The 12,284-nt window shown below is 45.3% G+C and overlaps 1 protein-coding gene across 1 annotated transcript in view; it reads right to left on the bottom strand.

Annotated features, from left to right (window-relative positions):
- MYG1 (MYG1 exonuclease) overlaps positions 1–4,347 on the bottom strand; it is a gene marked incomplete in the record, with an annotated part of 31,671 nt that extends 27,324 nt beyond the window's left edge. The window contains 1 exon segment of the mRNA XM_073613586.1: positions 4,069–4,347. Within this exon segment, the coding sequence (XP_073469687.1) occupies positions 4,069–4,290 (222 nt within the window).
- Between the last annotated feature and the right edge of the window lie 7,937 nt (positions 4,348–12,284).

Genomic DNA, 12,284 nt, shown 5'->3' with positions numbered 1-12,284 from the left:
AAAGCCATGTCTAAGATTGTCTACTGTAGAGACCAATATTTTCTATAGAGGACATGAAAATGCTAGCAATTTGCTGACTGCTGGAACATCAGAACAGGGGAACGAAGCATCCAAGATATTTCTGAAACTGAGCAAGTTGTCTCTGCAACAAACATTTTTATGGAAAGAATTCATTAGTAGGGCGTTTTTTTTAATGCAAGGAATGCATCAAGTTAGAAAACACCCTTGCAGGTGTATCTGCAAGGTTGTGCTAGCTCCCAAACAATGATCTACACATGCACATCGGTAGTGTACATACTGAGGATGAGCCCCAGCTTTCACACTGGATGAAACAATATTTCCCCACATATAATCAGATGCTTAGGTGGGGTCAGTAGGGGTACTGTATCCTGTACCAGGGAGGGGGAAGCCTGCAGTAATTATGTACCAATATCTAGGGTCTAATTTTATTAGCAAAATAACTAATGATAAAATAGGACTTTTTTTTTTTTATTATTTTAAACACCACACACACATATAGGTAAATGTATTCCAGCAATAACTGAAATGCCCTACACTATACTACAATCTCACTGGCCATTTCAAGCCAAGATATCACAGCCAGTTGCCTTTGGGTAAAACTTCAGGCAATACCAAATCTAACTTGTATTTGAAGGTGCAGACTTTGGATATGTCACTCTTATCCTTGCTTCACTGATAAAGTGGAACTAAATCAATGATTTAACAAATTCCCAAAACGGTTACATGTCTCGAAATGATAGCAGTCACAGTAGTTTGTGCTTCCAATCGGTCAAGACATCAACTGTCAAAACTGATCATATGTGCAGCACCATGGCAACTGCAGATCAAATAAAAGGTAAGATGGCAGCTTCATTGGCTGTAAATGACAGAAAGGCTTCAGTTTCACTTGAAAGGATAACTACATTTTTTAAAATGAGTTATGCTAAGTAAACTCCAGCACCCCACTAATAGACTTAAGCTGGCCATAGATTTAGATAGATCTCTTTCAATCTGACTAGGGTGTACAAGGTAATTACACTGCTAGAATTTTGATTGAGAAGGCATCAATCAGCTGAGATTTGAATGTATGGCCAGCTTCACACTCACTGGTCCAGGTTCCTGCAAGATCCACTGTGTTGGGGCCAGAGGGAGATGCCCAGCTCAAACTTCTGCCACTGGTGGATAAAATTGCATTAATTCCAATTGAGTAGGCTGCCTATTACTTTACTGACTCTTCACAAGAATGAATAGGATTTTTAGCACATTCGCACTAGCGAGAGAATAGCTGAAATTTGCAGTGGTGGCTCCTCATGGAATGCTCATTCAGGATTTTGCAGTAGGAGTGGACATGCTTGTATGGGGATGGAGGGCAGTAACTTAACTAAAAAGCACAGTAATCCTCTCAGGGCTCATTCACACAAGTATCAAAGACACTGCATACAGCGTATAGTTTTATACGCTGCAATATAGGAGGATAAAGGCCCATTCACAGAGCTGAGCACTGCATTTAGCAGCCTGCCTGGAGCTGTATTTGGACCATATTTTACCCTATAAACCCTTGTACCAACATTTACCTACCTATACTCTAAACTGAAAAAAAAAAAACGCATCAACACGTGTGGTGTGACGTCACACGTAGGGACGGGACAGGCATCTATGCTGATAGAGGTGTACCAGCTCGCCACTCGAAGCAAGTCACTTTTTTTATTGTCCTTTATGTGAGTACCCTATTTTTACCTAATAAAAGCCGCTGTTTAGCCAAACTTTATTACACTATTTGGGATCCTCCTTTTTTGTTGTTTCCATACCCCCCTAAAAACATCTGAGGGAACTATGCCCCGGGACTAGGATTGTGTGGATAGCGTTGGAACCCTAAGGGCGGTACCCCCAAGTTTGGTCATATGCGCTTGCCCTATTACCCTAAGGTAAGGGGCCATTACCCACTTGTGTGTTTGAACAAGAAGATGTGCACTATGTGATTTATCTGAGCACTACACTGCAACTGTTGCAGCAATTACTGCCTCAATGCAGCGTGGCATGGAAGCTATCAGCCTGTGGCACTGCCGAGGTGTTATGGAAGACCAAAATGCTTCAATAGCAGCCTTCAGCTCTTCTGCATTGTTCAGTCTCATGTCTCATCTTTCTCTTGGCAATGTCCATAGGTTCTCTATGGGGTTCAGGTCAGGCGAGTTTGCTGGCCAATCAAGCACAGTAATCCCACAGTCATTGAACCAGGTTTTGGTGCTTTTGGCAGTGTGGGTAGCTGCCAAGTCCTGCTGGAAAATTAAGTCAGCATCCCCATAGAGCTTGTCTGCGGAAGGAAGCATGAAGTGCTCAAGAATCTCCTGGTTAGACGGCTGCGTTGACCCTGGACTTAATGAAGCACAGCGGACCAACACCAGCAGATGACATGGCTCCCCAAATCAACACAGACTGAGGAAACTTCACACTGGACTTCAAGCATCTTGCACTGTGTGCCTCTCCATTCTTCCTCATACTCTGGGTCTTTGGTTTCCAAATGAGATGCAAAATTTGCTCTCATCAGAAAAGAGGACTTTGGACCACTGAGCAACAGACCAGGTCTGTTTTTCTTTAGCCCAGGTAAGACGATTCTGATGTTTGTTGTTCAGGAGTGTCTTGACAAGAGGAATACGACATTTGAAGTCCATGTCCAGGATCCGTCTGTGTGTGGTGGCGGCTCTTGATTAAGGATGGGCTCAGGCGTGTTCGCACACTCCACGTGCAGAGCCCGCCAGGAAGTCGGCACTGTGCTGCGCTAATCACAGGCAGTGAGACATTTTCCTGATGTGCGGCTGCAGAGATTGGGAAATGTTTCACTGCCTGTGCTTAACGCAGTGCCGACTTCCTGGCGGGCTCTGCACGTGGAGTGTGCGAACACGCCCGAGCCCATCCTTACTCTTAATGCACTGACTCCAGCCTCAGTCCACTCCTTGTGAAAGTCCACCTTTGAATGGCCTTTTCCTGACAATCCTCTCCAGGCTGCGGTCATCCATGCTGCTTGTGCACCTTTTTCTTCCACACTTTTCCCTTCCACATAACTTTCTATTAACGTGCTTTGATACAGCACTTTGGGAACATCCAACTTCTTTTGCAATTACATTTTGAGGCTTTCCCTCCTTATGGAGGGTGCGAACGAAGGTTTTCTGCACAACTGTCAGGTCAGCAGTCTTTCCCATGATTGCGATTCCTACTGATCCAGACTGAGAGACCATTTAAAGGCTCAGGAACCCTTTGCATGGGTTAATTAGCTGATTAGAGTGGGACACTGAGCCTAGAATATTGCACCTTTTTACAATATTCTAATTTTCTGAGATTGTGGATTTGGGGTTTTCACGAGCTGTATGCCATAATCATCACAATTATGACAAATCACGGCTTGAACCATCTTGCTTTGCATGCAATGAGTCTCATATATATTAGTTTCACCTTTTAAGTTGCATTTGTGAAATAAATGAACTTTTGCACGATATTCTAATTTTTCGAGTATCACCTGAACATTCCAGACCTTAAAGAGTCACTTATTTGGCGGCGATGGTGAAAGCGCACAATGATCGTGGCCTTCAGCCATTCCACACATGAATGACTCATTCAGGTCAGACGTATGAACATGAATAGTGGGTAATGAGTGGCGGCAGTGCTGGCTACACATGGGTAATGATGATGGGTCGGTGACCCATATCGGTCTTTTACGGTGTGACGTGCACAGAGGAAGGGGGCCGCACGTACGTTACAGAGGAGGGGGGGGGGGGGGGGGCACACCTTACATAGAGGAGAGGGCACACCTTCCATTGGATCTCTCTGCAGTGTAAAAGAAGGCCTCAGACACCTATCCGTCTTCACTTCCTCAATAAAGAGAGCCTTCCACATCCCAAAACAAACAGACCACCTATCAGCCATGGCTGCTCCCATCCATTCCCTCCCCCGGACTGTGAGCCTTGTGTCTCATGTCAGTGGAGGAGAAGCCGGCCTGTCTTCGTGTACACAGGCAGTGTGGTGTCCACCCTTTTCCCACCCCCCCCCCATATACACAAGCCGGTGGACAGTCACCCTATAGGGCTCCAGGGTCCGCAGCAGGTAACACGCCAGCGCCTCGTCACAGTGGAAGGTCCCGTTGTGGGTGCCGATTTTGGGCGCCATGTGTCTCTCCTCCCGCCGGGGCCTCTTCGGGTCTTCAGGCATGAAGAGGGGAAAAATGTGACGACTGACACAGAGATGGCGGGAACAGGAAGATAGAAGGAGTTGGCCGGATAACAGAGCCCGACACACCATGTGGAACCAAATAAAGCGGCCGACCGAATGGAATAAGCGATTGCACACTACACTTCCGGCTGCCGGGAGAGAGTCGACGTCACGTGTCCTTTATTCCTGGCTATGATGAGCCGTGATATAGCGATGTACACTAGCTATACAATGAAGCAGGGGATCCCAGTGGGTGTCTCACATTGTCCGGCTACATTTTTAAAAATAAAGTTTTGACGGTCACGTATAGCCCACAGCAGGTGTTCCGTCAGATTAGGCGACCCGTCAAATCTCGTAACGGAAGTGACGTTCAGTCACGGCCATCTTGGTACCCCCGCACTCAGCCTCAGTAAACCTACAGTCTGAAGTCGCCAAGCGGACATCTTTTTACACCCACCAAAATCTGTGATTTCATACTTATTTGTACCAGTAAACTGAGCTTATATCATCAAATACAGTAGTTAGAAGTCCGTGACACTGTTTTGATGTTGAATTTTAAAAGCAGCGTTCTGTCAGATTAGCAAACGTGAGATCAGCAGGCTTACAGCCAGGGTTACCAACCTCCCGCAGCATTTTTTACTGACAAAACATGGAAAATTTACTGGCGGAGCACATATTTTACTGCCAACCTGAGAAATTACAGAACTCCTATTGAAAACTAACACAGTGAATAATTTAAACATGATATGGAAACTCTGACAATACTTCTAACGAAGTAATTTGCTTGAGGTACACTTAAAAAGTCAACACCGCATGAGATTATCATCCCCTGATATTTACTGGCAGTTGTAAAAAAATCACAGATTTTTACAAACTATCAGCAAATTTACTGGTGGTTGGCAACCCTGCTTACAGCTGCTTTTAAAATTCAACATAACAGTGTCACAGACTTCTAAATACTGTATTTGATGATATAAGCTCAGTCTAGTGGTAAAAATAAGTGAAAAATGCAAGACTTCGGTGGGTGTAAAAAGATGTCAGCTTGCCACCTTCAAACTGTAGGCTTAGTGTGGCCGAGTGTGGGGTGCACCAAGATGGCCGTGATGGAACGTCATTTCTGAAAGAAATCTGACGAGTCGCCTAATCTGACGGAACACCGGCTCCGTGCAGTAACTCCTTCATGACAGAGGGTAACACAAATCCTAACCACTTGACCTCCAGAAGATTTGACCCCCCTAATGACCGCTGTTCTGTCAAATTGCCAATTCACCAAGATCTCCAATTACGTCACTTCCAGTTACTGTAAACCATCAGTAATTGGAGATTTCAATTACTTGTCATTTTGACACAACGCCGGCAAGCATGTACACTCTGGTACATGAATACTTTGCTGTTTTGACACAACAGCGGGAAACGAGGAGAAAGTTGTTGCCGCCATGGAGGCGGCCATTTTGTTGGTCAGTATCAGAGCAGACTAACAATGTCTGCTTATAATATTGAGTACCGGAGTTTATACGGTTGCCAGTGTTGTGTCAAAACAGCAAGTCATCGAAATCTCCAATTACTGAAGGTTTTCAGTAACCGGAAGCGACGTAATTGGAGATCCTGATGAATTGGCTATTTTGACAGAACAAAGGACCATTCTTTGAGATACGGTACTGCGTTATTTTAACTGACAATTGCGCAGTCATGCAATTCTATACATAAATGAAAGTTATGCTGTTTTTTCCCCACAAATAAAGCTTTCTCTTTTTTTTTTTTTAAAGCATTTTTTATTTTATGCGTTATAAACAAAAAAAGACAGACAATTTTGAAAAAAAAAAAGTTTTTTGTTTACTTTCCACTATAAAAACATCAAATTAAAAAAATCTAATTTCTTCATAAATTTAGGCCAATATGTATTCTGCTACTTATTTTTGGTAAAAAATCACAATAAGTGTATATTGATTGTTTTGCGCAAAAGTTCTAGCATTTACAAACAATGGGATATATACTGGAATTTTTATTTTCAATATACTAGTAATGGCAGCGATCAGCGACTTATAGCGGGACTGTGATAGTATGGTGGGCAGTCCGACACTAAATGGGAACCAGTGACTAATACAGTGATTAGTGCTAAAAATATGCGCTGTCACTAATGACACTGGCTGGGAAGGGGTTTAACATCAGGGGTGATCAAAGGGTTAACTGTGTGTTTAGCCAGTGTTTATGTTTACTATGTGTGCTGCTTTCACTAAGAGCCCTTGCACACTGGGGCGGGGGGCGGCGTCGGCGGTAAAACGCCGCTATTATTAGCGGCGTTTTACCGTTGGTATGCGGCCGCTAGCGGGGCGGTTTTACCCCCCGCTAGCGGCCGAGAAAGGGTTAAATACCACCGCAAAGCGCCTCTGCAGAGACGCTTTGCCGGCGGTATAGCCGCGCCGTCCCATTGATTTCAATGGGCAGGAGCGGTATACACACCGCTCCGAAGATGCTGCTGGCAGGACTTTTTTTACCGTCCTGCCAGTGCATCGCTCCAGTGTGCAAGCCCTCGGGGCTTGCACACTGGAATGAAAGCAGCGGCACTTTCGGGGCGGTTTGCAGGCGCTATTATTAGCGCAATAGCGCCTGCAAACCGCCCCAGTGTGCAAGGGCTCTCAGGGATGTGATGGATTTTCTTTCTCTGCTTTGCAGGTAAAGAAAATCCATCACATCCCTGCTGTCAGGACGGAGCTCTGCCCTGTTCACATAGGCAGAGCTCTGGCCTGTGTCCCTGCTGGACATCGGCTGGCACCCGCTGATCGGCTTCTGCTGTGACAATTTACAGAAGTGGCACGCACGACCCTACCAGGAAGTGCAGAATCACATATATACTGCATACGTGATTCTGCACAGAACAGCTGCCCTGTAGCAGGGAGGCTGGGTTCACACTGATGCGGCCGCAAATCCCAGCAGGAGGTCCGGTGAAACCCGCATCCAATTCCCATAGGTGTGAACCCAGCCTAAATCTGCTTTCCTAGCCCTACTTCACATCAGCACACAATGTGTTAATGCTTCCACTGGAGTCCACAGGGCCACCTCTTCCTAGCTAAATATAAACAGCCTTTCCCCCCAACTAAAGTATTCTGTTTTAGTCATGCTCCAGACCAGTGTTTCAACTCCAGTCCTCAAAGCGCCCAACAGGTCATATTTTCAGGCTCTCCATTATTTGGCACAGGTGATTTGATCAATTTCACTGCCTTAGTAATTACTACAACTGTTTCATCTTAGGGAAATCCTGAAAACATGACCTGTTGGGGCGCCTTGAGGACTGGAGTTGAGAAACACTGCTCCAGACTGTTGATTGCAGTTGGTAAGTACCTTGGTTGCTGCAAGCATATCCCACCTGCAGCACCGCCCTTCCAGTTCCAACCTCTCCTGGAGTTGGAAGACCCAGATTGTTGGGTGTAAACCCTCCTGAAACAAGGTGCCCCATGTAATGTTGCTTAAACAGCACAGATATTGTATAGATGTGGTATTAGTGAGCTCTGCAATTTCACCATTGTCCTCTCCCTTCGGTCTGAGGACCCCCAGGGTCAGAGATAGCTGACATCTTTCTGTATATGGTTGGTTGCATGGCATAAGTGGGTGTAATGCAAGGTAGATTGATTGGGCGGCAGGCACGTCTTGAATGCAAAAGAGATTTTTTTTTTTTTTTTTTTATTAACAAACCTTTGTGAGAGAGGGTTAGGGCCAGGACACCCTTAGGTAGTTGCAAGATTAATTGGCAGACTCCGAGACTTCAATAGGACAGCCATGCAGGGAAAGGCATCCGGCAAGACACCACATCTGCATGTATAGGAATGCTAATCAAATACCACCAAAAGAAAGCTCTATTTGTGGGGTAAAAAAAAGATATTAATTTTATTTGGGTACAGCGTTGCATGCCCAATTGTTGCTTAAAGTAACACAGTGCACTAGTATCGACTAGGGATCACCTTATTCAGTACAAATTTTTACATCGAATTTACCTTGCTCTGTCCAGATTGGCTAAAATATTCCATACCCAGTCGCCCTCTGTTGCTGGTGGTGCACTTCGTCCAATGCAGACTTTTTACATATATTTTGGGGCTGGGCAGCCATCCAAATTTTTTGCCCGGGGGGGGGGGGGGGGGGCGCATGTTTCACTGAGTGTGCAGAAGAGGTTACTACAATTAGTGTACAGCCAGCAGTTGAAGCGTGTCTCCTGGGGTTTGTTGATTCCCTGGCTCTTAAGAGAGTGACACAAACTCTTTTGATGTTGTTTTATTATGCTAGGAAGATGATAGTATTTTCCTGGAAAAAGTCTGTCCCTTTGTCTGTCCTGGCATGGAACGCAATTATAAACAAGGCCATTCCCTTATACGAAGCTACATATGCTAGTAGAGGCAAACCAAACAAGTTCAAGGTGTGTGGGGGGTTGGTTGGCTGAACAGTACATCCATGGTGTCTGATTAAAATTGACATTTATGGTGGATATGTAATACAATGCATAACATGTAAAAATATGTTTGGGGATGAGTGAGGGCCTATATCATTCTAGAGATCTGTTTATTTATTTGATGACACGAGTTAGTTCTATGGTGTGTGTGTGGAGCCTATATATGTCCTTTGGCGACGTTATATGTTACTAATGTTATGTGGCCTATGTTATAAACTGTGTGTTTTTTGTATATGTTGAAATTCTTAATAAACAGAATTTAACAAAAAAAAAAAAAGTAACGCAGTACTGTAAAAAAAAAATGGCCTGGTCATTAAGGGGGTAAAATCTTCTGGTCCCTAAGTAGTTAAAGCATGTTATACAGCACAGTGCTTGTGCTGTGTCATTTGGCACCTAGTAACACCCGAAATACCTGTCTGATCCTGCCTGGTTCTGTCCTCCCCTGACCACAGTTTATCATGGCTGCTAAGCCCTGAGCCGTGGTCAGGTTATGTGCCTCTGTCCTGCTCCACCCTCTCTGCCTGTCAGCTCTGTGTCCATGCCCACCCGCCCCCCTCCTGCTGTTGAAATTAGGGTTAACATTACACTATCCTCTCTGCTTATTCATGTAATCTGCCCCTGTGTCTGTGCCTTATAAAAAAAAAAAAAATAAATAAATATGCAGCTATATACCCGTTTTTAAAACGCCAATCGGCGCTCACGTGACCCACCGCCTCTCTCATCCTCTTCTCCTGACTGACATCAGTGGGGGAACCTCGGCCCCACCCGCTGCAGTTGTCAGGCCGAGAGAGGCGGCGGCTCACGTGAGTGCAAATCGGTGCTCTGAAAACAGGTATATAGCTGCATTTTTTTTCAGCACTTTACAATAATAAACTGAGAGGATGGTGTAAATTTAACTTAACAGTTAACAACCACTTTAAGGCTGGTTCACACCTGATGCAGCCCAGTGTATTTTTATCCTGCATTAAAAATGCATGAACAGTGTTTACCATGGAATCCAATGGTCTAGTTCACACTAGTGCAGTGCATTTCAGTACAGTCAACTAAGGGCCCTTTCACACTGGGGCGGTTTGCAGGCGCTATTGCGCTAATAATAGCGCCTGCAAACCAACCCGAAAGCCCCGAGGGCTTTCACACTGGAGCGATGCGCTGGAAGGACGGTAAAAAAAAAAAAAAGTCCTGCTAGCAGCATCTTCGGAGCGGTGAAGGAGCGGAGTGTATACTGCTCCTTCACCGCTCCTGCCCATTGAAATCAATGGGACGGCGCGGCTATACCTTTGCGGTGGTTTTTAACCATTTCTCGGCCACTAGCGGGGGGGTAAAACCGCCCCGCTAGCAGCCGCATACCGACGGTAAAGCGCCGCTTACAATAGCGGCGCTTTACCTCCGACGCCCGCCCCAGTGTGAAAGGGCCCTTAAGTAGAACATGTTCCATTTCTTTTTGTGTAGCGATACCCCCGAAGGAGCTGCTTAAGTTTGTTCAGTCTGTTACTCTGCCTCTCAACCCCTCTGGCACACCTAACAGTGTACTTGCAAACACAGTAAAACAGACACAAATGTAGTGAACAGGAAGTTTGTTTACTGGGAGATTTTCCACAATCAAAAAGTGATCTGGCAACTCAATAGTCAAGAATGGCAAACTGGTCTTTAATAGTGTTAATCAAACTCAAAATAACACAAACAACTTAAATAGGTCTAGAGTGGCCTATGCACTCTGACTTAACAACGGTCAGTCAGTTTCCCTCAATTCCTGAAATCACAGACCCAGGCAGTTAAATGTGAGGCAATAGGCCACAAATACAATTCATCACTTTAATAATTAACGTGAGAGTTCCCCTTTCAAAAGGTAGTCACTGGAATCACTAAAATTACTGATATTGAAGGAGTAACAGAAAAAGTCCTCACAATGCAGATATCCAGGATCTTCGGCTAGCCTGGCGTTGGTGCACTTGGTGTCCTGTTGAGCAGGATAAACAAAGGGGTACTTGAAAGTATCCCGATAGGCAAAGTGGGATGCTAGCAGTATCCTGATAGGCAAAGTAGAATGTAGTGACTGTTCAGCAGGGTGCAAGTGTTCCTACAAATGTGGGCACTGGTGAGGCAATGTTGCTGGACCACAGTGTCTAAAGATGGACAAACAGCCGCTCATCCATCCTGCGACCAAAGGATCAAGTGACCAGTTCCTCGAAAGGCCACCTTGTACCCAGATCAGCCCACGCCCTCAGGAACCTGGAGCTATAGCCGGGATCCCTCTCAGGCTGGATGTCCATTGCTGTCCGACTCCTGGAACCGTGGCAGGATCAGCACACCGACCTCTGGAACTGTGGCTGGATCAACACACCGACCTCTAGAACTGTGGTTGGATGGATGAAAAACCGCAGAGGTGATCAAATACCACCAAAAGAAAGGACATCAATTTTGTTTGGGTACAGCGTCGCATGGCCACGCACTGCTCACACTACACATTGTCCAAATCCAATTGATGTTTTATCAATAGCTAGAGCAGCAGCAGCAGTCTCAGACCATTTGTATTCAGTACATTTATCTGTGGCTCTGTTACTTTAAAAATTTGCCTACAGGGAAATTTCACCCCCTTCCTGCCCAGGCCATTTTTCAGCTTTCAGCGCTTTAAATGACAATTGCGGTCATACAAAACTGTACCCAAATAAATTTTTAAGCATTTTCTTCACACAAATAGAGCTTTCTTTTGGTGGTATTTATTCACTGCTGGGTTTTTTATTCTTTATTTTTATTTTTTTTTTTTTTTGTAGTCTGTCAGTAAATAAGTAATCTTTCTCCTTCACTGATGGGGCACTGATCAGGTGGCACTTATGGGCACTGATATGCAGCCCTGGTAGGCAGCAGTGACTAGCATCACTAATGGGCACTGAGGGGCTTTACTGTAATCAGGGCACTGATTACTGCAAGGAGATGCCGCTGATTGGCTCTCCTCACCACGCACTCTGTCAGTGTGAGGCGATGAGTGCCGATCACTGGCATTTCCAAATTTACAAGTGACTGGCTGTGATTGGACATAGCCGATTGCATGGTTAAGGAGCCGCGTGATCGGCGCTTTACAGAGATCAGGGTTGCACCATGTCCTAGCAACACGGCGCGAGCGGCCGTTCTGGGCACCGTCATATGAGGTCCACCCAGAACAAAAGCCGCATCGTCCCTCCGTCAATTGACGATGGTTGGGAAGGGGTTTATAGACTAACCCATTTTTTGTTGAGGGCTGAAAAAGCCCCATCACATGGTGCGCCGCGTCTAGGGGAGGAGTCGAACCAGCGACGTCACACCAGAGTCGTGCCGTTCGAGGTGGTAAACTGGATAATACAGTCTTCTAAATAGCGCTTTCATTTTATTATTCTGGGAGTGAGTTTTTCATGCGGTTTTAATAAATCGCCACTACGGAGTACAGTAGGTTTGTCCTTCTTGCCTTGCTCAATTTAGGAGCCGAATCTGTGGAGCAGTCAGGCCCACAGCCGTGTACTAGCTGAGGAGGAGAGAAGAAACAGCCATTGGTCTACAGCTAGTGTGAAATAAATATAAAATATATATATATATATATAAAAATAAATAAATAAAGGGGAGCAGGCACTTCTGCTAATGCATTGTCACGGTGTGGGTAAAGAGCAGACACCGG

Source organism: Aquarana catesbeiana, linkage group LG02 (genome assembly GCF_042186555.1).
Source record: "Aquarana catesbeiana isolate 2022-GZ linkage group LG02, ASM4218655v1, whole genome shotgun sequence".
Taxonomy (NCBI): Eukaryota; Metazoa; Chordata; class Amphibia; order Anura; family Ranidae; genus Aquarana; species Aquarana catesbeiana.
Note: the sequence above shows the minus strand (reverse complement) of the source record. Positions and strands in the feature narration are given on the sequence as shown.